The sequence below is a fragment of the Pleurotus ostreatus genome (genome assembly GCF_014466165.1).
Source record: "Pleurotus ostreatus strain PC9 chromosome Unknown scaffold_5, whole genome shotgun sequence".
In the NCBI taxonomy this organism is placed as follows: domain Eukaryota; kingdom Fungi; phylum Basidiomycota; class Agaricomycetes; order Agaricales; family Pleurotaceae; genus Pleurotus; species Pleurotus ostreatus.
In genome coordinates this window covers 3,433,750-3,458,898 of record NW_023503160.1, presented here as the reverse complement: position 1 = coordinate 3,458,898, position 25,149 = coordinate 3,433,750, and the positions used below count along the sequence as shown (strand labels likewise).

The following is a 25,149-nucleotide window of genomic DNA, read 5'->3' as shown; positions in this document are numbered from 1 at the left end:
GGTATGTATTGTATGCGGAATGACCGTCGCTCGTCGATCACGCTGCTCCTTCCCTCGGCGCGTGAGCTCCGCATTGCCTTGGTGCGGGCATGTCGTCGTACAGATGGACGTACCGTCTACCGGCTAGCAGCGTGCTCTCGCACGAGTAGGTGCTGCACCCAGTCCCCCGTTGGCGCCTCGATCTCGACCGAGTCAACGACCTCGAAGCCCAGCTTCCCGTAGAACTTGACCTTGCATCGCGTAAATGAGAATGAGAGCGCGCGCCGACGCGTATTCAGATGGAACTCACATTGCTTGGAGAGTGTGTCGTCAGTGCGACGGTCTTCCCCTCTTCGTCCGCCTGAAAACTGCGTCAGCAGATGGGCGGGCGCGGATTTGCGGTGAGGCGCACCTGGGCAAAGATGTGCGCTAGGAGAGCGGTGGCGTGTCCCTTGTTCTGGTGTGTCGGATCGGTGCCCAGGAGCTCGACATACCAGCCGTCGGTGTACTGCATACCCGCTGGTGAGTGCTGCCGTTCTAATCAAGGGTGCCGCCACTGACTTTGTCCCCCAGATACGCGTTTACGACGGTTGAATGTTTTGTGCGAAACTGTGGTATGGAACAAAACGGGATACTCGTCAGGGGGGCTCGTCGACAATAACGAGTCTTACCATCGCCCACCACTCCTTGGTCGCTCCCGGCATCTTTTCGAAGAGAGATACCCACCCCGACGCTCCGGAAGATTCCGCGCTATCACCCACCTCACTGTTAGACGCAAGCTCATGCCATGGAAAACTTCGTCTGGATCTCACTCAGCGGACATCGTCTTTCCAGGCCCGAAACACACGAGGACCGAGTGGATCTCCGCATTGGTCGATCCCGCATTCGTGTCCTCGCTTTCGACGACGTACACTGCACCGTCTGCGATACCAGCGCGCGCGACCGCACGGAAGAGCGGTGCCTCGAAGGCGGGGTTCCCGCCCGTCATCGATTTGACGGGGAGATCTGTAACAAACGAATGTGTATCAGCGTCCTGCTTTCTAACACACAGATAATGGGTGTCATCCACCATGGTCGAAAGCACGAACGAAGAGGCTCGCCACTGCGTCGAGTTGCTCGTCTATACGCAGCGGATATTAGTTCGGGCTGGTAATAACAAGACGGGGCCGCCCATACATACCGTTTGGATTTGTGAGTAATTTGATAGTGGGGCCTGACATCCTTTCGTTTGGCCGCTGCTTTCTGAAGAAGGGGTTTATAAGCACTGGTGAGTACTCCGTGAAAAACGGGGAGTGTGATGTAAGACGGGCCCTGTTCAGCGCGCAATGCGTGTCGTGCTACACGAAACGTGTCTCGCATATTAGCCATGGGTTCAATCAGGCGACCACAATGAGCCTCGGAATTTTCAACAGCAATGCAATATATACGTACCACTTGGGTCGTCAATATCCATATTCAATGTCGAAGTGGGCAAGTTGGACTTGGAGTGGGCGCAAGTGCGGACCGGACACGTGACGCACGAACTTTGAGATCTGACGGTAAAGTCGAGGATGAGTCAAACCACCCCCGCATTGATAGCGATATTCGCACCGTTGGTCTTTGCGTCAAGACTCGACTATCTGAGACTTCTACCAAGGCTCCGAGCTCAAGTCTCATATCAAATACACCGCCGCCCGCTCACCCAGAGAATAAATCCCTCACTATTACCACGAAACAATGTCGGGCTTCGACCGTCGAAGAGTCACCGAGAAGACGGATATGGAGGTAAAGGCGACTTCTGAGGTGATGCGAAGCCAGGTGAGCAGCATTCTATGTGATTCTTGCTGTTCGGTTTCGAGCTCGATTAGTCTTAGACGTCTTTCCATTCGTAGCCCCATTGCACCGGAGTTCTTTACGGCACACATTGCACGCAAGCCCACCTCGTCCCAATTCCATTCATCAAGTCCTACGCACCTCCGAGCAGCGGAAACTCTCTACCCCCACAGGCTACGATCGACAGCCTCTTCATCGAATGCTGGATGCCGCGGGGAATGAAACAAAAATGGGAAGATCGACTCACACTCCGTGCGCCGCGCCTGCAAAGTCCCCCGGGCCTTGCAGCCGCCGACGGCGAAGATAGCCAAATGGAGGAAGCCTATACTATCTACTTCGCTACGCAGAGCCAGAAGAAGGATGCGTTTGGTCCGCCATTAGAACAGCGGAACGCCGCCATTGCGAACATCCTTTACGAAGAGGAAAAGCGTGGTCGTAAAGGAAGAGAAATACGTTGGTACGGACCTCTTTTGGTCGTGAAGCACCTGGACGAAGACATGGCACCTATTGATATCGAGGAGCACGAGTTAGGCGCCGTATGGGAAGTGGTGAAACAGTAAGGGCACGATCTTGCCTCTCGTTTGAACCTTTTGAACTGAATAATGTTCCAGATGCTTAAAAGAGCGACTTTTATCTCCGCGCTGAAATTTCATATGACTTGTATGTTATTGTTTTTGCTTTGTTGTCTAACGCTTTTGTTTTGTGCAGTTACATTCCGCTTGTATCCGTTTCTAGTTGTGTTTAGACCGCTGTTCGTGTATCTGGCTACGTACCATGTGCTTATTTTATTCTTCGGGTTATTGGTTCCACGGCATGATTCTGCGTCAGTATCGAACGGCGCTACTTATTTGCCGCTGAAGCAGGCTTGACTGCAAGGCCTCGGCTTGCATCGCCAGAATGACAAAACCTTGCGCGAAAAGCCATCGGAATACCTATCTGCAGGTGGGACTCCCTTCTCCGTCCAGTCCCTTCTCATCATCGTTACCAGCTGCTCGGTCTGATGCATTTCGCTTAGATATGCGCCGCCCTCATTGCTCGCACCCTCTGCAATCGTGAGAGGGTTGATGCATGGTTGAGATATCCTTCGGATCTTCACCTCATCAGAACGGACGACACGCCACGCCCTACGCGCAAGCCAGGCCCCTTTCAGTCCTCAGATAGCCTTGACATTCCACGACTGTCGCGTTGGAAGAGCGATGGACCTTCCAGTTGGATGCTACCTCGCCTTCGTCCTTGCCGTCGTTACACGACCTCACGAATGTGAGACGAACACTTGAATCCGTGAGCGTACGACGCGGCGACACCTTCATCTGTAGGGAACAAACCTTCGTGATGTATTCATTCCAGACATATATAACTCTGCCGGTTCACTACCGATCCTTCTGCCGTACAGGTAAAACGAAGACGAATCACAGAACCTCGTTCTCTCCCTCACGCGAACCGTTTTACACTGATGTCAGGTCGTTGAGTCGAGGTACGTAGTTGCTATTTGTGGGAACATGTTCCGCTTCTTCTCCCAGGAACCGTCTTATTCTACAGTCTATTTTCCCAGTTCCCACAGGAACGGTACCGCATGAGGCCTTTTTGCGCTCTGCGTTCACAAGCAAGGCACTGACTCTCGCTGCTTGGATGTCTTCCACAACGGCGGGCCGCCAGGCTGGGGCGTATAAAAGGTGCACAGGGTTTCGCCTTGTCAATTGACAAACCGTTCTGGTTATTTGTGTCAACGACGATGCGACTTCTTGCGCTTGCTCTTGCTTTGGTCCCTGCTGCCCTTGCCGTTGACATCCCCGTCAGCGTCGGCGCGGAGAACTCTTTCGCTTTTTCGCCGACCTCGATCACGGCCCAGGTCGGCGACACCGTGACATTCACATTCATATCGAGAAACCGTAAGGCGCTGCCATACCTATAACTCTCCTCCCGTACCCAGCTGATCCACGTGCATGCCAGACTCGGCCACGACAACGACCTTCGAGACTCCGTGCCCCCCGCCCGACGGCGGCCTTCCCGGACAGTTCGACACCGGTTTGTGAGTACTCGATTTCGTTTGATGTTTGGCGTTTTTCTGAATGCCGTTGAATTCCATTCGTCATGCAGTCTCTCGGCTATTGGGGGCGAGACGCCCTCGGTGACCATTCCGATCACTACGACGGAGCCCCAGTTTGTTGCGTGTGCGCAGGCGGCTGGCGGGCACTGCAGGATCGGCATGGTCATGGTGATCAACCCGACGACGGAGCAAACTTTTGATGCGTTCCTTGCGAACGCTTTGGCTTCGTAGGGATTGTAGGCTTACGTCGTGGGCCGTCGATATCATGTCGTTGTTACTCAAATGTGTTCATGCACAAGTTTGACATCAAATTACTTTCGATTTGAACGAATCCGCTGCCGTCTACCTGGCAATCCCGAGTTGCTGTTTAATTTGCGCCTCGAATTTGTCTCGCTTCTTCACCATTTCATCGAGTTTCTTCTTCATCGAAGAGAGGTCGGCGAGGGCATGATACGCGCGATCCTGCTCGATGTTGGAGCCGTTCGACAGCATCGCCTCGATTCTGCCCAACGTAGTCTCAAGGCCGCCTGGTCCGTGAGTCACCATGCGATCAATTCACAACCTGGGGAAAAAACTTCATCCGACTTACCGCCCTCTGCCTGGAAGATGGCGTTGTGGTTGCTTCGCCCGCCGATGTTTCCCCCGTAGATATTCCCATTATAATTGTCTGTTCCTGGGGAAGGAGCGGCGCTTGTGTTCGGCGTCGTGGCCTCTGGAAAGCAATAGATATCAGCCTGGATTTCCCTAGACAGAAAGTGCCTACTGTGACCAGGGTTGAAGTGCTGTCTGTCTTGCCAGGCGTTCCCTGAAGCTGCCATGGCGTGTTGGGGTTGGGGTGGAGAGCAGGGACCTATAGATCTGTATATCCCCCAACGCCTTTTATGGCGCTCCTACAGCTTGACCTCCCGAATGTTAGCCCCAGATCTTCCTGTTTGGTATCCAACTAGACGCACCGTCGAAACACCGCTCCTTCTGTCTCTCTCTCTGGTAGTTTGTTTGAGTTTAAGATACTCAAGACGCCCGGCACGGCGAGCCGTCTGCCATTTGGACTTATGTGGATGTGGATGGCATGCAAAGGGCCTGGTCCCTTCGTCTTTGTGCGAATCCTAGGACAAAGTAGGACTGACACAGCCTGTTTATCATATGAGAAGCGAGCGGGAAACGAGAATGTCAGTCGAAGGACCCCGGCGTCCGATTCAAACCAACTCACTACTGCTTCGTTATCCCGTTTGTACGAGCCTCACACCCGATAATACGTACGCAGAACTTCGATCCTTCTTGATGTAACAGGGGAGCCCCTATCGTCGGACACTTGGGCGCCAAATGCTGTAGAATCTAACTTTGTCGCTCAATTGACAACCGTCGTGACCAACGTTCGTGCAAGAACTCTCGGAAAGGGTACAGTGTGTCAGTGGACTGTACACGGTTCGCTTCTTCGCGTCTCTGGCGGCAACGGTGAGCTACACAGAGACGCTACAAATGGTTAAATCCTGTATGTACTGAAATAGTATTAAAGGTTCCTATGTGCCGGCAAAATCGGAGAACACACCCGCGTTCGAACTTCGAAGTTGGAATCCAATCCAGAGGCGCCAACTAGCGCCAGCTGAATTGTAGTGGCCGTAAAGAAGGCATGATTAGTGGGGGAAACTCCATAGAAGTTCGGGCAAATTCCCTGTTGCTCCACAGACTTACACGAGCACGCGCTACGCCCACTGTTGTACTCGGTTGACCTGACGCGCCGAGCGATGCATATTTTGAGTGGCCTATCGATTTATGGCCATGCCCCGTGCTGCAAGGCGGCTGGTCCCCACCGCATTTCAGCCGTATCTTCGACACCAAGTATCCTTGCCGGTCCCAGATCAATAGCGATCTATGTTCAACGCTCCTCGTGATATTTGGATTCGACAAACCGCACATAGTCGCATGTCCTCATCGTCGCAGGATCAACTGACTCGTGATTCATATGGTTCACGAGCAACTAGCTGGAGCCGTATGGACAGGATCAAGACGTCCTAATCGCCTCTATGGCGACGGTGCATCCTTCGGGCAGTCTTGGCTGCAGGTCCCTCACGTTGAGATACAGTATGACGTACGCCCGCTCAGGCTGCGTCCTCATGGATGATATCTTCATTCCCTCTTCCTGCGCTCCACAGTCAACAGATCTCATGTGCTCACCCAGGATAACTGCAAAGTACACGCCGAGTGTTCACCTCTCCCTGAACATACCCCACCGCCATTGCCGATCGTCCGAACTTTTTGGAGATGACTTGCACGGTGGATTGTCTTAGCCTCTGAAGCCGTATCGATCTCCTTGCCTGATGCGCTCCATTCAGGCTCCACTGCTCGCGCGACTCTCGTGCTCGCTGCTTCGCTTCCCGCTCTACTCGAGCCACCCGGCCGTATGCTGCACATGGCCAGAATGGCGTTCACTGTTGAAGAATTGCCCTGCGCTCTTCCACCAGCATATAAAATCTCTTAGATTTGGTTGAGACAAGTCAGTGCCTCGCATCATCAACGTTTCCCAACAACACCTTCAGTCATGCGGCTTTCATTCTCCATTGCTGTCGCCATTGCTGTCTCTATCGCATTTGTTCATGCCGCACCTGTGATCCCGTTAGCAGAAGTTCGCAGCAAGGCTGCCCAGGGCTTGCGTCTTCTGGAGCTCGCTGAGGACGCGGACCCGGTTTGGAGGACAGAAGACGAGAAAGTCGATCTCATCAAAGCCGGCGTTCATTTCGTACGTCTCTTTTTCTCTTTTTCTCGTTGAAAGGCAGCTTACGAAGAAAGCCTAGATCGATATCACGGACACGTACGAGATAGATCAAACTCTCCTCAAGTATCCACTGAGAGTGTCCCCTTTCCGATGTTCGTCCCTTTTGGTTTTTTGTCTCCGTCCATTCCTGACCTGTCCTTCCATCAGTTGCCGACCCGACCCACCAGGCCGAAGTGAACCCCATATTAAGCACGATTTCGGTGCCGAATATGCAGAGCAACCTGGAGAAGCTTTCCGGCTTCAACAACAGGTATTATCGCTCGTCAACGGGCGCCGAGGCCAGTAAATGGATTCTCAGCACCGTGCAAGCGGTTCGTGTTCTGCAGTTATTCCGTGGTGGCGTTATTAACACCCTGATAGATCGCAGAAGGGAAAGAGCACATCAGCGCAAACGCGTTCTCCCATCCCTCCTGGCCGCAAACCTCCACGATTGTTCACATCGCCGGCAAGGATACCTCGGGCCCAGTGACCATACTAGGCGCGCATATGGATTCTGTGAACCAGCGCAACCCATCCAGTGGCCGTTCTCCAGGAGCAGACGATGACGGTTCAGGGTCCGTCAACTTGATCGAAGCCTTCCGCGCGCTCGTTGACTCTGGGTTCGAGCCTCCCAACCCGGTCGAGTTCCACTGGTATGCCGCGGAAGAAGGTGGCCTGCTCGGTTCTCGCGCGATTGCGTCGAAGTACAAATCCGATGGCGTTAACGTTAAAGGCTACATGAACCTTGATATGACGGCATAGTAAATCCTCCCTACAACCTTAAGGAACTTCAGCTCACACCATCCATGTCCTAGCTTCAAACCAGGGGATAAAGAAGTCGTCGCCCTCATGACCGACAACACTGACGCAGCCTTGAACGACTACGTTGAGAAATTGGTAACCACATATACGAGGCTTACCGTAGCGCGATCTAAAGTAAGCTTGCACTCTTGTATGTCTGTTCGCTCTCTTATTCGTCCTCTCAGTGTGGTTATGGGTGCTCCGACCACGCTTCTTGGAATAGATACGGCTACCCGGCTGTCATGCCTTTCGAAACACCTATGGGAAGCGATAACCCAACGATCCACACCGACAAGGATACAACTAGCGCCCCAGGATTCTCATGGGACCATTCCCTTGAATTTACGAAGCTGGCCGTGTCCTTCGCATACGAATTGTCTGCTTGAAATCATATAGTTTTGATTGTATATTACTTGTAATGATGTTGTGGAAATTCATCGCTTTTCTGTAATTAAGTATATGAGTATGCCCATCGACACTCTTCAGAGGTTGCGCTTGGGTTGTCGATGCTTTCAAGTCAACGGTAGATATTATTGCCTTTGATGGACTTCACTTCCGTCACCTCTCCCCACTGCCTATCACAAGACTTGCTTGGGCGCCTTTAATACAGCTGCGTTCTATTTTCATCTAGCCTGCCAAGCTATTCATATCCATCCGAACATCACCCATGAGAAACCTCAATGCTTCTTTTCTCGGCGTGGCCATCCCACGTGCGCTATCAGCAATGTGTCTTGGGCTCATCAACGTCCTGTGGGGGTTCATAGTAGTGCTGAGTGTGCACGGTCAGGTAACGAATAATCTACCACCGTGTGCCACGAATTGCACAACGACAGCAGCTGAAGCTGCAGGCTGTTCACTGTACGTACCTCAGATGATTGAGTTGCTTTGCGTCGTGGCGGGCCTAACGACTGCCCACTCCAGGACGGACGTCAACTGTTTATGCCGATCTGAGGGCTTTTTGTCGGCGGCTCAGCGGTGCGCGTTCCAGGCGTGTTCTGGCAATGATCAGGCCACGGCAGCGGTGGCTTTCGCAAGGCTTTGCAGCAATGGTACGTCTTGTAATCGCGATATACTTTGGGCTCCTGATGAATGGTGAGTTGAACGTCAGTTCCGCCCATCTCTGTGTCGTCTGTGTCCGTTACGCCGATCCCATCATCCTCACCCGCACCGACGTTTACCACGTTGCCGACATCCTCGTCGCCTGCGGTCACTACAATCGTCACTACGCTTTCTCAGCCATTGACAACGGTGACTCTTGTCTCCACTCTGCCTTCCCAAAGCGCGCCAGCCAGCAGTGACGTACCCTCCACGTCGACAACGGAAATCACTACCACTCTGCCTACCCCCACTTCTCCGTTGACGTCCCTTTCCTCGACGACGCCTCAGAGAACGACTACGACTCTTGTGGTGGTGACGGCGAGCCCGACTCCGGATGCCCCAACCACTGGCAACAATTCCGCGAGGTCCCAGGACCAATATGTCGTGTTCACCTCATGCTTCCCCTTGCTCCTTTTTGTATGGCTTTTCTCCTGAATGATATACACGATGCTTGACATATTCAATTCCGAGCGTTTGATTGATTGCTTCTCCATGAATTACGGTGTATTGGTGTAAACATTAAGTACTATTCCGGCAGGGTAGACTAATTATCTTCAGCGCTGCTACAAGGACATGTCTAGCGGCATCCTTCGAATCACATTGACATCCTAACCTTGTTCAGGTTACGGGTAAGAACGCGAAAGCATTTGGGGCGACATACCTAGATGGAGAGTCCCAGAAGTTTGGTGAGGAGACCGGCACCCCCGGTAAGGAACTCCTTCACGCGGGCATTCTTGTCGGCGGCAGCAGTGGCGGCGGGTGCAGCAGCACTAGCGGCAGCGGGCGCAGCCGCTTGGACAGCCGGTGCAACAGCGGATACGATGGCGTTAACAATGGGGGCCGCTATCCCACCAATGGCAGCAGCAGGGGCGGCAGCAGCATCGGCCGCGGCAGGCGCACAGCATCAACAGCTACAGGCGCAGGAGTTGCGTCTGCGACAGCAGGAGCAGTTACCGTAACGGTTACAGCAGGCTGTAGAGAGATAAATAAGGATCGTGATGAAGCATCGAGGGAATGACTACATACCGGGGCGGCGACATTGGCATTCTCTACTACGTTGTTGTTGGCGTTGTTGGAGTTTGCGTTGGCATTTGGGACGGGGGTAGCGGCCGTGAGGGGGTCGGGGTTGACCAAAGCCGTCGCAGGGTCGAAGTTCGCGAGTAGCGAAGTGGATTGAACCTGGCGAGCAGCCTGGTAGGGGACAAACCGTGAGGGATGGACGCGTTTAGCAGTGGTCATCCGCTTACCAGTGCAGGACGAGCGAGCGCATTTCCGGCGAAGGCAGCAAGCAAGGGGACGACAGCGAACTTGGAGAACAACATTGCGAATAGAAGAGTGATGGAATGAACGAGAGGTGGGGGCGCCGGGGAAGGTTAATGAATGTGAATGGTCGAAGGAGTTGAAGACCGAAGAAATGTTGCAAGCTTGGAGAATAGAACAAAATGCCGATCACAGATCGGATAGGAGAAGATGAGTGTACAAAGTGCACAGTGAAGATCTTCAGTCGGGAGGAGGGTGCTTATATACGATCTATGAGCTGCTGCTTACATGTGAAGATGGGGATTTGGATGGCATCACCTTTGCACGAGTCCTCGCCTAGGTAACGTACCTAGAAGCATATAGGGTCATCAGGGTTCCTTGGCCGGGAATGCGAGGAGGGTATTTTGGCAAGTCGCCGGAGTACTAGAAACAGCTTCCCCGTGAGTGTATCTCACAAAACCATCATCTCTAACGACGGTTGGTGTCGTCGTTCCAACAACGGCTAGGCTGGACTGGAAGTGTCTGCGCCTTGGATCAGCGCCCTCTCAGTCTAATGGCACAATGCGTCACTTCCGCCGCGAATCTGAACACATGAATATGTCAAGGAGATCGACGTCGAGGATCGTACCCCAGCAACTGCGAGAGACATATGTCACGCCCAAACACCAGTGGACACGGAATACCAACCGGCACCGCTAGTTCCTGGAGGCAACGTCAGCCTCGCGGATGATGAAACGGGACTTGAGCAGTGTTGCCTGGGGTGGCGGAATTCGATGGCAGAATCGAGGAACGCTGACATCCGCTGCCACGTGTTAGTGCTGTTCCGTTCCGAGCTTCGAGTTGCATTTCTCCCGCTGGTACCATTCGCAGACTGACAAGTGTGGTGTGTCTAGGTAACGGCCTGTAATGGTCCAGGGCGCACACAAGAGAACTCTGGCCCACCGACGGCGTATCATATAGGTTCAAGGACGTACCTCAGGTGACCTAGCGGGGCACTGAGATTGGAAAAGATCGTTTCACAAGGGCGGCTTCACGATTCCCCGGCTGATTTTGTAGTAGACAATCGACGAATCTTCTGAGGTAATAGCCAAATATACTTCCGCCGGGTTATCCAGCGAAACGAACGCATTCTCCAACCTGCAAAAAACCCATCAATATGCGATCGCAGAATTTGAGAGACGGTTTACCAATCAAGCGATATCAGCTCTGAGAGAGTGCATGGTACGACATTCATAGTGCTTTCCTGGACGCGAGCTGTCAGTCCCTCCGCATTGCTGGATATCGGGGACGATTTACGGCATTCGGTCTGCGACCTCTGATCGCAGCGCGAGAGCATGGCTCCAAATCTAAAACCTCAACATCAGCCCATTGCTGAGCTGAATGAATGTGTGCGCTAGATTCAATGCGGATCCGCTGCCTAGGTTCCAGGACACTCACAGTAAACAACATCGTTGTATGCAAGAAACAAGGAGCCTGCAGCTCGAGGATACTTTGTAGAGAAGGAGGAGATTTGATAATACTAGATAAGTTCAGATCGATACAGACTCGGGTTGCGGGCGAAGAACCTTACCGAAGGATGCGCCTCCATGGATGGAGGTAGTAGTGATGAAGAGGTTGGACGATACTAATTGGCTCCGAGCGCGCCCCTATTACACATTTAGCGCCCACTCAGATTTGAACTTGTGCGAGACTCCCTCCATCGTTTTCGCCATTCTCGTCGCATGGGTTGTCATCAAAATGTTGATGTCCAAGTGATTTCCGATAGCCTCCAGCCCATAATACTAGCCAGCCAAGACGGTGCAGCACTACGAGCCGTCACTGCTGACTCTCAGGAAGCCCCCGAACCAGGGCCCATTACCGACCAAGAGGTTGGAGAACACCGTGAACAGGACCGCTTCCTTCTTGTACGATCTTCCATATTCCTTTGCAATGGCTGGTTTCACGAAGGACACGTCGAGTCCCGCGGCCACTTGGCAGCGTCAGAGTATCCTGCTCACTGAGGAATCCCGTGCTCCGCCTTCACATTCACGTTCGCCACCGCCGCGCACGACTCAGAGATCACCGATAGCCCTAGAGTATTTACTTCGAATAATCTGAGCATACGCTATTGGACGGTAGCATGGTTGCTCAAGAACGTGCTGCAAGGTTGGAGTCTGTGGTCATTGTCACCCACTAGGTGTGTTGTAAACTTCTTTTCAGCAGCCAAACTCACCTATGCTACTCGCAGTCGCCTCGCCGTCGAGCCTCAGATTATCGGTCTCCGACGCGCCGATCTCTGGGCATAGGCATTGCCATCATGCATCCCAGTGAACCGGAATCTCGAACACAAGTATACCCACAGATCCTCTCGCGATCCTCAGCCGAGAATCCGAACATACCCATGCTCCGCGACGCCATGGTATAATGGGAATCGAATCAGAGTCTCACGCAACGGTCTTCCCGCGCTGACGAACCAACATATCGAACCATGGCCGCTGTGGTGATACAGAGTAGGCGGCGATTCCGAGATATGTATGACACCAATGACACGATGGGACCCGCTCCCATCCACAAGCCTTCGCTGGCATCAGCTGCCCTGCCAGCCGAAAGGTGGCTTCATCTCCCATACCATCTCGCCGCCTACAGCCTTTCAGACGCAGTGTCAATGTGCGGAACACCCTTGTCGTACGCCCTTACCAGCCGGTTCGCTGGTCCTAGTCAACCCCCCAGCTCTCCCTCACCACTTCTCCTCGCATGCAACTCAACCTCGACGTCAGCGGCCCATCCTTGCAAAAAATTGATACTTTGCTCGTCAGCGACCTTCCCGAATGACCATCGCCCCGATCTCGGCGCAAGGCGAGTGCAGCGCAGTCGGCAAATTCTCGTCGCCGAAGTATGTGTGGACTCGCTACTCCGTATCATCTCTTGCTTCCCGTCTCGCCAAAAACGCGATGTCGGCCAGAGCCATGTCCATGGTCGACCGAGTGTGTGAGCTGCGAAGACCGTTATCGACACCGCGCAGAGCTGAAAATTCGTTGACTAATGCGATTTCATGACTGCGCAGCATCAAGAAGTGGAAATTGATGGCGAATAATCGGTGCGGTACGGCGCCTTTCCAATTCTCCCAATTCTTTCCAAATTGGTTCTTCAGCATGCGGTCTTCCTTGTTCATTCTGGGGACAAGGGCTAGAGCCGCGATGGACGCGGCGCCGACGCATATCCAGCGTCTCCGCACTCCGAGCCCATGCAAGCTGAGGCACTCCATCACCCACGAGCCGCGCGACAGATGCGCGAGAAGCGCGCTCATACCCGAGAGAATGGCCCCAGTGTACGATGGGTGACGCACGAGGACGTACGGGCCCGTGGTGACGAGTCTGTGGTTCTCGCGGATGCTGAGCTCGACGGTGGACTGCTGGCCCAGTGTGTGGTAGCACGCGACGCGGAAGAGGGTCCCAGCTAGATTCAGCGCCCATCCGCAAAGGAAGATCGGCGTGATGCCGAGGCTGAGAGCCGCCGCAGGTGTGGTGAACGTCAGTAGATCCGTAATTCGGCTCGCGGCATCGCTGGGAAGTTTGGAGGCGACGATGGTGTGATCTCGCAGATCGAAAGGCCCAGCATGATGGCCTATAAGCAAATATGCATCAGCGCAGCGTTCGGAGAGGCAAGAGAAAGAGACGCGACTCTTGACGTCCAATGTCCCACCTTGGGGATATACGGAAACCAAGGGGCGACGAGTTCCAATCATGCGGGCGGGAGTAGCTCGGATTTGGGCGGGGTGTGCGTAGGAGGGATCATTACGGCGTGCATGCACCCCATGATGGACACCAGGAAGGGGACCTTTAGCAGCGACATGGTGGGCGTGAAAGAGAGAGGGCTGTGGGAAGATGGTCGATCTTGTCTCCAGGTTGTTCGAACATCGCAGACGTTAGATCTAGTCGACTAGGGCACCATCACCGCCCAAACTCCCTCGAACCAGCGACATCCACCACTGCAAAAGCCATCCATAGCTACTGATTGATTATCATGGATTCTAGGAATACGCCTTCAACCAAGGAATGGTACGCACCAAGGATTGGGCGCATCGTCGCAAACTTGGCGAAATTCGAACAACCATCTAAAAACTCATACCGAGGTGTGTTTGCGCTGTGAACGTAAATAGATGGTGATGATATTAATTATGGACACATTGGCTGGGTCCGAGTACTGCGTTGTCGATGAAAAAGTCTGAAGAATCAGCCCTCTCGTGAGTCGCCTAGAACAGTCCCCTACCTCTGGGCGAGCCGCGCGAGATATCCCCCTGTCCCCCTGGCGCGGGAGTTCAAACCTTGGGAACTCCGACATCGCCTCACATTGCGAGTCAGCGCGACTGCGGCTGTTCTTATCTCTCTTCCACCAACGCAGTTCTCGCTACACAACGTGAGCCTGAACTCTCGACGTGCGCGTTCACTGACCTCTAACCTTTGCTGTAGCATGCAAATCTTCGTCAAGACCCTCACCGGAAAGACCATCACCCTCGAGGTGGAGTCGTCCGATACCATCGACAACGTAAAGGCCAAGATCCAGGACAAGGAGGGGTGAGCAGTCTTTTCTTTCCTGACCACCAACCCGGCGGCTAAGCGCATGGTGAAAACAGCATCCCACCCGACCAACAACGCCTGATCTTTGCCGGCAAGCAGCTCGAAGACGGGCGCACCCTCTCCGACTACAACATCCAGAAGGAGTCGACGCTTCACTTGGTGTTGCGCCTTCGTGGCGGTATGCAGATCTTCGTGAAGACGCTTACGGGCAAGACGATTACGCTGGAGGTGGAGTCCTCGGACACGATCGATAACGTGAAGGCCAAGATCCAGGACAAGGAGGGGTGAGCACAGTTTCCAACGTAGTGAAGCTCGTATACAACGCTGAGACTGATCTCGATCCGTAGCATCCCTCCCGATCAACAACGTCTCATCTTCGCCGGAAAGCAGCTTGAGGATGGACGTACCCTCTCGGACTACAACATTCAGAAGGAGTCTACCCTTCACCTCGTCCTCCGTCTTCGCGGTGGCATGCAGATCTTTGTCAAGACGCTCACGGGCAAGACCATCACCCTGGAGGTCGAGTCCTCGGACACCATCGATAACGTAAAGGCCAAGATCCAAGACAAGGAGGGCATCCCTCCCGACCAACAGCGTCTCATCTTTGCCGGCAAACAACTAGAGGACGGCCGCACTCTTTCTGACTACAACATCCAGAAGGAATCCACCCTCCATCTCGTTCTCCGCCTACGTGGTGGAATGCAGATCTTCGTTAAGACGTTGACAGGCAAGACCATCACCCTCGAGGTCGAATCCTCTGATACTATCGACAACGTGAAGGCGAAGATTCAGGACAAGGAGGGTATCCCTCCCGACCAGCAGCGTCTCATCTTCGCCGGCAAACAACTCGAGGACGGCCGTACTCTTTCTGACTACAATATTCAGAAGGAGTCGACGCTCCATCTTGTCCTCCGTCTTCGCGGCGGATTGTAAGCGACACATGAACGGTCTGGTTCACGCTACGCTTCCGCGGACTTGCTTTACGGTGTCAACGTTTTGGGGAGTTTCTTACTACACACGCACAATGTATTTCGTTTGAAATGAGAGGATCTTTCTACTATTCTCTGTGATGGCATGAAGAGCCCAAGTACGACACATACTACTACCATTCAAGTTGTGGGTCACAAACATAGCCACACCGCCTTGCTGATGCTCGTTCATCCTGCAGAGCGTGTTATCTAGGTCTCTTGCGGGTGCGAGGTCGTTTGAGGCCCTTGGCAGGACTGAGGACGCTAACGACCATACCAAGTGCACCCCAGTTCCGACATCGACGTCCAGCGGCACCATCTGTCTTCAAGGTACGTTCCGTATCCACGACCTATGACTAACTCCAGTGTATTTGTGTCGTACAGGCAGCTGTGCGAACGGCGCCACCTGCTCGCTGTCGTGCCAGAGCTCCACGGGCGGGACGTCGAACAACTGCACTGTCTGCGCGCCCAACAATTTCGCGTTCAACGGCGGCTGCGTGCGCGCGAGTTCTGACGGTGTGCGTGAAGGCTCGACACGTATTGCGGACAACAACAAGAGATCGTGCCATGGTACGTGTCTCGCTTTCGCTTTCATCCACATCAGGTGGAGATTCGCAGTGGTGGATTGAAGCTGATTGGTTCGTGTTTGTGTTGTTTAGTGTGCGTGTCTGCCTGCCGGATCCCCAACTTCGACCAAGTATCGATCGCAAGCAAGCTCCAGTGCGTAGCGTGCATACCGGGCTGATTCCTATCTAAAGGACAGTGTGTCGACATATGCCCAGCTGGGACAGTCGTCTCGTCGCAAGACAATTTCATGTGCACTCGTACGTCTCCTCTTTCCCCTTCATCTATGCTTCTGATGTTCGCAATCTCTTCCGTATATAGCATGCGAGTCCTCGTGCACCTCCTGCGCCGGCGACCCCAAGTTCTGTCTCGCCTGCGCGAACAACCAGCTCGCCACCTCAGACGGCAAGTGCGTGCAAATCTGCCCTTCGAACAATTTCTCCTCCTCCCCACCAACGTCGACGACATGCCAGTCGTGCGACTCAACCTACTCCAGTTGTTCTGGCACCGGACCGTCCTCCTGCCTCGGATGCTCCGACAATACACAGGACCTGCGCGCAGGATGGGGTTCGCCGCGAATTGCAGTAGTTCTTCGACGGTTCTCCCTGGATTGGGCGTCTGCCTCTCCGAGCTGGTATCCGTGCCCCAGCACGCTGGGACGGGCACGGCGCCCCCGCTGCCCACTATCACGGGCCTCGACACGCCCACCGTCGTCACGAACTCGGGAGTGGTGGCAAATCCTCCTCATGGCCTTGGGCTGCACGTTCATCTTGCTTGTGATCGTATGGCTGTTCAGGCGGTGCACGAGGAAGGCGCGCGAAGCGCACTGCGGCGTTCGCGTTCGCGCATGGGACGCCGCCACCGTCTGGCACTAGCTACAGGACTGGTCAAGAAACAGATACAGAAGGTCCGTTACGCCTCCTCACAATCGAGCCGCATGTAATCATCAAAGCAAAGGCCATCGCTGACGCCATCACCACTGGCATGGAGTATGTTGACGGACAACTCGTGGCCGTTCGTGATGGCATGCAGGAAGCTAAGTAAACCGATGGCGAGTCACGGACCCAAGTGCTACAAGATGTAACTCCACTTTCTTATTTCCTTTCACCAACGTCCTCGCCCCAATTTCGTTAGCTCTTCGAACGCAAGCAGGAGGAGGCCTCGATTAAGTCTCACGAGAAGAACTCGCAGTTCAAGGTAGTATCCAACAAGCGAGACTCAGTCCTGGCGAATACCGGTCACCCCGCAGGTTGGGTAGACAGAACTGCTGAGCGCGAGGAGAAGGCCGTCCAGGGCACAGAGTGGAGAAGTGAAGCTTATGTTCTACGTTGTTCTCGTACGACGTGAGGCGAAGCTGACTGGTATTCATGATGCCGCAGACTCACTATCGTTTGAGTACGTATACCCTGCCAGTAATTTGTATTATCCCCCATGCGTACCCCTTATCCTGTTTGTGCTGCATGTTCTCTGCTGGCTACCTCTTTGTTTCTTTTGGATACCTATGACGACCGCAATGACCGATGATGATGCTTTACATTTGCACTTCGCGGACCTACGAAATTATACCTTGGAATAACTTAGCGTATATATGATCAGTTATTGGGCTTGACAGACGCGTTGATGCTCCATGGTAAGCCTAAATCAAGGGTGAGACTGTGAAAGTCAAGAGTATCCTCCAATATTGAAATGGATATACGGGCGAGCGAAGAACTAAACTATGGAGATATCTCACGTACGCGAGTGTTATAAATGACCATACACGTTCGTGTGGCTTGGGGAAGAGGGTGCTAAAGAGTCCCTGTGTACGGATTTACAAGCGTTGGAGTGGACTGCAGTTTGGGAAATGATAGCCCGTCTGCACAGTTATAGTTTTATTCGAAAAGACGGCTATCATAGTACAAAAGCATCAGTATCTTTCACATAAGCTCTAAGTCCCGAATGAGTTTCTCTGCCTCAGTCGAGCGGGGCGTGATGGAGCATCTGAACGGGATAATGTGCCTGTGAACGTGGATTCATGAACACCCGACCAGTATAATATCTAAAGGCGCTCCACGTACAATGTGAATCCAGGATCATACCTAATATCTGGTTCGACATCCCGACCTTCCGAGTCCTTCGCTTGACTGATATTGAAGCAGGTAAGTATCGACGCGATAGACATAAAGAGCGAGTCCATTGCGAAGAAGCGGCCAGGGCATATCCTATACGAAGCGGTTAGCCTTCAAAAGGATGTGTCGAAGGATAAAGCTACAAACCTTCGTCCGAATCCGAAATTCGGGATGGGGTTGAGGAGGCTGGGATCGATTTTACCGTCCTTCAGAAATCTTTCTGGTTTGAACTTGTCCGCATCGGGATAGTATTCTTCGTCTCTCAAGAGGGCCCTAGGAAGGGCCGGATTGAGATCATTTCAGGACTAGTCGATGTGATTCCGGACTCACCAAACATTCGCGAATACTGTGGTTCCTTTGGGTATAAAATATCCCTTGTACTCGTCATCCATCGTCAGTCGGTGGGGCACTCCTATTGTATGGGCATCAGTACAAGCCACGGCTGGGATAGAAGGATTGACTTTCCTAGAGGCATCACGGGTTGCCACCTGCGGATGGTATCAAGCTAGTCAGAACGAAGCAGGAGACAAAGAAGATTGGAAATCGAACCTTAATGCTTCCATCGTGATGGCATGGACATACGGTAGATGTGGTATATCGTCAAATGCAGGCAGACGTGAACCCAAATAGGTGTCTAGTTCATCTTGCGCCTTCCTCTGGACTTCGGGATGGAGGAGCATCGCCGCAATAAATGTAGAGAGCACTAGAGGGGAAGTCTCTGAACCACCTGGTATACCTTGGTTAAAAAAATGTAGCATCAACACGCGAAGTCTATACGCACCTGCGTAAGCAACCCATGCGGTATCTATGATTACCTCTTCATCGCTGTATCCGCCTCTAGCGAGACTACGAGAGATGACGCTTGGCTCGCCCTTTCCTTCACGCTGATAAATCATTGGTTGGATGAATCGATTGGACCCCTGATACTTGGCGACTCACCAAGCGGTCACAACCTTGTTTATACGGAGTGATTCTCATATCCACAGTATGCGGCCGCACTCTCTCTGCGTAGGCTTTGAAGCTGGCACCCGGCATCCAGCTCGGAATATACTTCAGGAAAGGCAGGATGTCGACTATGAAATTCCCAGTAATGGCAGCTTCCTTCAAATGTACAAGCGCCTTGTCGGCGCGTTCAATGTTGGGATCATGCTCTGGCTTGACCTCTAAGCCGTATGTGATAGCGATGATACTTGCCGAGAGAGTACTTTTATCACCGTTAGCGAAGATCAAAGTCATGCGAATTAAGCCTTACTATTCAATATGGCGGAGGAAGCGCTCCGGGTTGTTCAGCAGTCGCCGAAGAAGATCGCGGGAGTACCAAAGTTGTTTTGATCGATGATTGAGTGAATTGGCGGGATTGAATTCTTGCCAAAACGCGCGACGACGAGCACGCCAGGCATGACCGTATGGTATCAGACTTGTAATCGTCGCCCAGCCTAGACTAAAGCAAACATAAATCAATATGCTCTGAAGCGTGAATTCTACTTATCCTCACAGCTCGCTCACCATGGTACTGACCGGTCTCAATATCCAATGAGTACTTGCATCCCACTGATATATTCCGGCTTACCTACCTATCCGAATAAAGCAGAGAGCGTACAGAGAGGAGGTCGTTCACCGCTTTGTAGGAGTTGAGCACGACAATTGGGCTGCCAAGAACATTGACATAGATTATATCCGAGTCTAAGACAGCGTTAGTCCAGTTTCTAACGGCGGGTGACATTACCTACTGTATGTGTTAGACCACTCTAGATATTTTACCCACTGCCGCTGAGAAGGCATATCGAACAGGTTGCCGACAACCGGATACCCCTTGGGACCTGGTGGAAAAGGTAGTCGAGCCCTTCTCCAATGAAACCAACCGGCCAAAGATAGAAGGACCGAGCAAACGAAGAGGCAGGTATCAGTCCACATTGAGACGATATGGGGGACAACTCAGAGTGGGGAGCAAGAGAGCTATCGGACGGCATTTATAGGTTTAAGTCTCCTCAGGCTTGAGAGCTTTCGTGGAGTGCACTTGTCGTACCCATATGTGACTTGTGGGTCAGTGTTATATGCTTACTGCTTCAAGTATTAGTTTCCCGTAGATCGCAGATAACTGGCGGAGTGAGGCGCAAGAACTTGTCTAAATAGCATCAGATCGAGGGTGGTGCCTCGCTTCTACGTCAATTCACATGAAAGACCTGCGTCAAGTAGCTCGTCACAAAGGCCATTTCAAGGGCAATTCACAGGAGCAAACACTTACCGGCGATCATCCCCGAAGGGAAACGTCAGGAACTGGCGGGGACTTCAGAGCCTCGCCGACAGCATAGTGCCTTCAGCGAGTATGAATTCGCGAACGCATGCTGTCGACGAATAGTACTCACATGGAAGAAGTTACGAGCGATACAATGTAAGCAACCGTTATCACTGGTAGGGGTCCGTGACATCGGATAGAGTATCGCTCTCACAGGCTTACTTCCACTGTGCGAATCGACGCCATTGAGAAGCAGCCAGGAACATGCGGGTTGGAGCCAGCGTAGCCTGCAAAGATAGACAGACGTGTGATCAGTCTCCGATTCTTCTTTGTGAACGAACGCGGGAGTTAGCTGTAATGACTCCTGGGAATTTCGTGACAGAAATCGCTAGTACCTGCAGAAAACCATCTTGCGGAAGAAACGGAAACCATAGCCAATGTAGCGCATAATTCAGGAGCGACTGAAATATTTGGGCGCTTGGTAGCTTGCACAAAGCCAAACGTGTGACCCGCGCCAACGTGAGTCGTCTTTTAGCAATGCAGTAAGGGTACGGTCACAATACTGCGTATGTGCTCGACACCTAGAATGGTATGAGTACGTCTCATAATTGCGTCTTGGTGAGATGTGTGAATACTTACCCGTGGTTCTGCGGGAAGACCGTCGAGTTAGTCAGCACTCGAGCTTTTGAGGCACCGAACGAGGCATTCGATAACTTGACTGACTTCAACACTGCCGTAGCAAAAATATGAATCAATTATCAGGAAAAGGCGCGTGCGTGCAAGGTACGGTTCTGAGGGCCGGGAGGCGAGGATAGGACATCGTCGAACGTACAGTCTCCCCGCCAAAGCGCTGCCAAGGGGACAGTCACGCAACCTCCGACAAACCGATTAACACTGGCCCCAAAAAGTCCAAATCCTGCGGGCGTGGAAAACGACGAGGCATCAATAACGCAATGACCCATATCGATTGGAGAATTGCGAGCAGTTTCGTGGTAGGTGGATGCTCATCTCTGCAACGGACGGTCAACCCTTCTCCCAGTCGCATTGTTCGTCTGAGCCCGACAGATCTCCACCATTGTCCACGTTCGTGAGCGGTATCTAGCGTTGTCCTCTGCACCCTCCTCCTCTGACCCCATGCGCGCTACCCGATACCCGAACGCTGCCATTGTCGCTTTTTGCGTCCCTGGATGCGCGCGTCCCGTTCCGCCTCCGATCTTTCCCTTCAAACCACCACCGTGGGCGAGGGCGCGAAGGGGGAATGTATTGCGGTGGCCAGCTTGAAGGCGGTGGGGCGAGAGCTCTGGATGTGTCAATCCGGGTGAGAAATACGGCAACGTAGAAACAGCGCTACGCAGCACGCGTAACTCAAGATCGCAACCCACCGAGCAAGGGTACGGGGGTGCTCGAGACTTGTAGTTGAATCGGGAAGTGGGGTGTTCCACGCGAAGGCCGATGGAACACGATGGTGTGAATCAGCCTATGCCAGGTAAATCGCAGGGCTGGTTTTGGCGTCGTTCACAATCCTGCAGCCGTCATGCGCGTTCGCTAATGGGGACGTGAGCAAAAACCCATCCCACGGGATTGAGGATTTACCTGGGCAGCTTCAGCAGGGTATGTCACCTTATCCACGGCACCATCCCCTTCTCACCCCCGCATTCTAAGCCTTTTTTGCCGCCTCGATGGTCATTCGTCTTGGGAGCAAACGGAATGGCATATAGTCAGGTTGTCCGTCGGTCGTGACGCGCCATCGTTTCAGAGAGATGCAGAGGAGGGGGATTAGACGAAGGACACCCCGTGGCCTTCCATTGCGGTCGTCGACATCGTCGCTGTTTGTGTCGTCGTTTGCGTCGATGTGCGTCTGATCGCTTGGTGGAGTTGAAGCTTGAAAGCTTGAAGTTTTGAAGTCCGACGTCGGCTCACGGAACGGAGTTCGATCATGCACGTGGCGCTGGTTTGAGCGCCACAATGCGGGGCAACCTCGGTTGGTCGGGGAATGCAAAGAGAGAATCACGACAAGAGGTAAGTACCAGCACATTGAGTTAGTTCATGTGGAACTCACCTGTATACCCCTCCAGCGACAACACTCCTCCTTCCTTCTCAAGACCCACCTACCGACCTCGAATGGCAACGACGGGCGTAATGGGCAGGACGTTGACGACGGGAGGGTGGTATCTCCGCGCTGTCGGGTGGCGGGTTGTGAGTCGGTGTCGCACCACGAACACGACCACGACCACGGACACGGTGGGGTGGCAGGATGCGGAAGGCCGGTAGCGGGTACGGCGCTGAGCGCGATTTTGTGCCGGCACACGCACTCCCATACGACTACACCGCGGACGTCGTCGCGCACGACGTATCTGCACGGGGATGGCGCCTCCCATGCCATTTGCGAGGTGCGAGGTCCGTCTGCTGCGATAACGGCGGCCGAATCACCAATACATGCCTGTTGGAAACTGACGACACGGAAAGTGCGGGCCTGCGGGTGCGTAGCCGTAACCGGGTGTTGTTCTGGAGTTCTGGGGTATTCGCTGGTAATGGATGGCACGGAAAGGAGTGGCGTATGGCACGATCATAGGAAAGGAGGGCGGACAAGCTGCGTTGCAATTGGCACTACACTATAAAGTTACGTAGTGCGCACGCCCCGCGGTTGGGAGGCGCATTCCGTTCCGGGAGATCGTCCAGGAGAATTTCCGAGCCGCGCTACGCCGTGCGTGGATGCGGGAATGCGTGCGCGCAGATGCGGTAGGCGGTGGGCGGGTGTTGAGAGAATCGGGAGGTTCGCAACCGACGTAAACTAAACAAGAGGTTTGGGCATTGGGATGGGATCATGAGTCTGAAGTGGGTTGACTGGAAAGTTAGCTGTGCAAGTGAAGCGAGAGTGGTACATCAGTAGCAGGGGTACAGAAGGACGGGGAGGCCAACATGCCGTTCCTCGCGTCGTACAAAGAGAGACGGGGCCGTGCGATAGGTAAGGGAAAGGGAGGCAGAACGAGAACTGAGAAACGAGGATCCGCCGCTGCGATAGTAGACGGGACCTCGAGTTCGTGCGTGAAGGTTGCGGGTGTCACGGTCGTCCGTCGCGCCTTCTGTTCCTTGCATATGCATATATGTATCTCGCATCACCCTTCGGCACCTGCTGCATCGCCCGCTTCATTCGCTTCGTTGCAGGAAAAAAGCGCGTGCGTGCAGACGATGAAGAAGGGGGATAATTGGAATCGGAGCAGGGATCCGCTAATGAGCGCGTGCCGTCGATTTACTCGCAGATGACGGGCATGCCGAGGAAGGGGCCGGATCCCCGTCCAGAATTGAGGACTTGATCAACATCTTTGCATCTTTTTCCCGTCACGAAAGACGATCCCTCGTCCCACAATGACCTACGAACTCATTTACGAAGCTTGACGACCACATATATATCACTATTCGTTCTGCCAGCAATTGTAGACTACCATCTTTGTTGTATCTTCAATATCGTATAGTTGTTTTGTTTTATTCATGTACGAACTATACTAGCTGCGAACCCGTGCTTCGCACGCGGGGCTGAGTTCTGAATATAACGTGCAAATGAGAGTAATATTGAAGCTAGATAATTGATGAATGAATGTTACGAAAAACTTGGTGATTAGTAGGTAGATAGATATATTGATAAGGTAACTGGCATCATGATATGGGAACATAGGACTCAAGCTGCTGGCTCCGGGCAGACAGATGACATCGAAGGTGTGTCCTCAAGAGATGCGATTGAGCTCTCACTGGAAGCGAGCGCCAAGTTCTCGATACGACTGCGCTTGGCCGGGTTTCGAGGGAGAGGACTTCCCCTTTCTGCAAGGGACCCATAGCTGAATTTGCGCCTCTTCCCATTATTACCTGCCGACAGCGCATTTCCTGTGAACACAATTAAGTTCAGATCACTGTCATTTGAATGTAGCTTACCTGGTGTCTTTATGGGGGTAAACGGAGGGGTCCATTTACCCATGAATGCTATTGTTCCATCCGCACCCATGTCAACATCGAGTTGCGTGAGCCACCCAGCATCATTGAGAATAAACTTAGAGAGCCGCCCTGCCTGTACGGAGACCCAAGTGTCATCGGCAGGGCAGATCTTTTTCGGATCGGGGCAGCGGTGAGTTTTGCTGATGAAGATGCGGACCGGAAGCTTGGAAAGGCGTTGGTCGTGGCGGTAAGCGTTTAGCCATTGGCTACAAACAATGTCGAATCTGGCAGTGTCGGTGCCGGTGTCTTTCTGCGAGGCCTTTACTACACCACCTAGATACAAGTATGGAGGGCACTGAAGTGCTTCAGGCGCAATCTCTCCGACAGGAATCATCTGAGTTCGAATTGAAGGACGTAGTGAGACAATGGAAACAGGTCAGTGTATTCAGTACTCACCCATGTGATGTCTCCAACGATTTGATACTCCTTCTTCTCGCTATCTGGAAGCTCAGGGGCATCAATGTTCGCCTGAGAAGTCATTGCTGCAATCTAAGAGGTGATTGAATTGTAATAGTAGTTGTTATTGTCACCATTAGAGACGTAAGATGCACGACGTACAGATGCATCAATAACACAGGGTATGGGTTCAACATCATCAAATGTGATGCGTGAACGGTTATAGTATCGGAGGCATCCAAGCAGTTGAATGCCATCAGCTAACCAGAAGTTTGCGTCGAAGAACACAACATGAGGGGTTACCACTGGAGTGCGAGGGTTGGTGAGAACTGTGAGGCCGATGATCTTTGACGCCATAATTAAAAAGGGAGAGTGAGTGTAAACGTAGAGTAAGAGAATAATGAGAGCGAGAGTGGTTAAGGAAAGAGCGAGAGTGATAGTGCAACTTGCTGGGGATTCGGCCTCAGCACCAGCACCTTATATACCGGTAGATCATGGTCAAGGGCTGAGCTTGAGATTCTTGACGTTTTAGAAACATGTGTCTAATGTACGTCAGCGAATGGGCTGGAATATTCACGAATGCTC

General features: G+C 52.9%; 11 protein-coding genes across 11 annotated transcripts; 5 read left to right on the top strand and 6 right to left on the bottom strand.

Moving 5' to 3' along the window:
- Positions 1-116: 116 nt before the first annotated feature.
- PC9H_008262 (uncharacterized protein) lies at positions 117-1,199 on the bottom strand (the record flags this gene model as incomplete). The annotated part of the gene is made up of 8 exons (XM_036777776.1): positions 117-230; positions 290-340; positions 392-487; positions 541-588; positions 651-729; positions 792-984; positions 1,049-1,099; positions 1,160-1,199. The coding sequence occupies 8 exons, from the start codon at positions 1,197-1,199 to the stop codon at positions 117-119; spliced, it is 672 nt and encodes a 223-aa protein (XP_036631396.1).
- A 496-nt stretch (positions 1,200-1,695) lies between these two features.
- On the top strand, positions 1,696-2,351 carry PC9H_008261 (uncharacterized protein; the record flags this gene model as incomplete). The annotated part of the gene is made up of 2 exons (XM_036777775.1): positions 1,696-1,776; positions 1,851-2,351. 2 exons carry the CDS (start codon positions 1,696-1,698, stop codon positions 2,349-2,351), a joined length of 582 nt encoding a protein of 193 aa, XP_036631395.1.
- Positions 2,352-3,523: 1,172 nt separating this feature from the next.
- Positions 3,524-4,069, top strand: PC9H_008260 (uncharacterized protein; the record flags this gene model as incomplete). The annotated part of the gene is made up of 3 exons (XM_036777774.1): positions 3,524-3,680; positions 3,742-3,820; positions 3,889-4,069. 3 exons carry the CDS (start codon positions 3,524-3,526, stop codon positions 4,067-4,069), a joined length of 417 nt encoding a protein of 138 aa, XP_036631394.1.
- A 111-nt stretch (positions 4,070-4,180) lies between these two features.
- On the bottom strand, positions 4,181-4,656 carry PC9H_008259 (uncharacterized protein; the record flags this gene model as incomplete). Its single annotated transcript, XM_036777773.1, has 3 exons — positions 4,181-4,365; positions 4,428-4,550; positions 4,602-4,656. The coding sequence occupies 3 exons, from the start codon at positions 4,654-4,656 to the stop codon at positions 4,181-4,183; spliced, it is 363 nt and encodes a 120-aa protein (XP_036631393.1).
- Positions 4,657-6,377: 1,721 nt separating this feature from the next.
- PC9H_008258 (uncharacterized protein) lies at positions 6,378-7,777 on the top strand (the record flags this gene model as incomplete). The annotated part of the gene is made up of 6 exons (XM_036777772.1): positions 6,378-6,575; positions 6,631-6,703; positions 6,759-6,922; positions 6,972-7,351; positions 7,406-7,526; positions 7,577-7,777. 6 exons carry the CDS (start codon positions 6,378-6,380, stop codon positions 7,775-7,777), a joined length of 1,137 nt encoding a protein of 378 aa, XP_036631392.1.
- Positions 7,778-8,058: 281 nt separating this feature from the next.
- Positions 8,059-8,924, top strand: PC9H_008257 (uncharacterized protein; the record flags this gene model as incomplete). The annotated part of the gene is made up of 3 exons (XM_036777771.1): positions 8,059-8,249; positions 8,313-8,440; positions 8,500-8,924. The coding sequence occupies 3 exons, from the start codon at positions 8,059-8,061 to the stop codon at positions 8,922-8,924; spliced, it is 744 nt and encodes a 247-aa protein (XP_036631391.1).
- Positions 8,925-9,332: 408 nt separating this feature from the next.
- Positions 9,333-9,811, bottom strand: PC9H_008256 (uncharacterized protein; the record flags this gene model as incomplete). The annotated part of the gene is made up of 3 exons (XM_036777770.1): positions 9,333-9,461; positions 9,516-9,680; positions 9,737-9,811. 3 exons carry the CDS (start codon positions 9,809-9,811, stop codon positions 9,333-9,335), a joined length of 369 nt encoding a protein of 122 aa, XP_036631390.1.
- A 2,825-nt stretch (positions 9,812-12,636) lies between these two features.
- Positions 12,637-13,473, bottom strand: PC9H_008255 (uncharacterized protein; the record flags this gene model as incomplete). Its single annotated transcript, XM_036777769.1, has 2 exons — positions 12,637-13,352; positions 13,410-13,473. The coding sequence occupies 2 exons, from the start codon at positions 13,471-13,473 to the stop codon at positions 12,637-12,639; spliced, it is 780 nt and encodes a 259-aa protein (XP_036631389.1).
- A 2,830-nt stretch (positions 13,474-16,303) lies between these two features.
- Positions 16,304-16,881, top strand: PC9H_008254 (uncharacterized protein; the record flags this gene model as incomplete). The annotated part of the gene is made up of 2 exons (XM_036777768.1): positions 16,304-16,744; positions 16,795-16,881. The coding sequence occupies 2 exons, from the start codon at positions 16,304-16,306 to the stop codon at positions 16,879-16,881; spliced, it is 528 nt and encodes a 175-aa protein (XP_036631388.1).
- Positions 16,882-17,753: 872 nt separating this feature from the next.
- On the bottom strand, positions 17,754-19,181 carry PC9H_008253 (uncharacterized protein; the record flags this gene model as incomplete). The annotated part of the gene is made up of 7 exons (XM_036777767.1): positions 17,754-17,835; positions 17,895-18,038; positions 18,093-18,218; positions 18,276-18,410; positions 18,495-18,672; positions 18,727-18,829; positions 18,885-19,181. 7 exons carry the CDS (start codon positions 19,179-19,181, stop codon positions 17,754-17,756), a joined length of 1,065 nt encoding a protein of 354 aa, XP_036631387.1.
- A 4,676-nt stretch (positions 19,182-23,857) lies between these two features.
- PC9H_008252 (uncharacterized protein) lies at positions 23,858-24,921 on the bottom strand (the record flags this gene model as incomplete). Its single annotated transcript, XM_036777766.1, has 4 exons — positions 23,858-24,060; positions 24,109-24,502; positions 24,565-24,657; positions 24,727-24,921. The coding sequence occupies 4 exons, from the start codon at positions 24,919-24,921 to the stop codon at positions 23,858-23,860; spliced, it is 885 nt and encodes a 294-aa protein (XP_036631386.1).
- Positions 24,922-25,149: the final 228 nt, after the last annotated feature.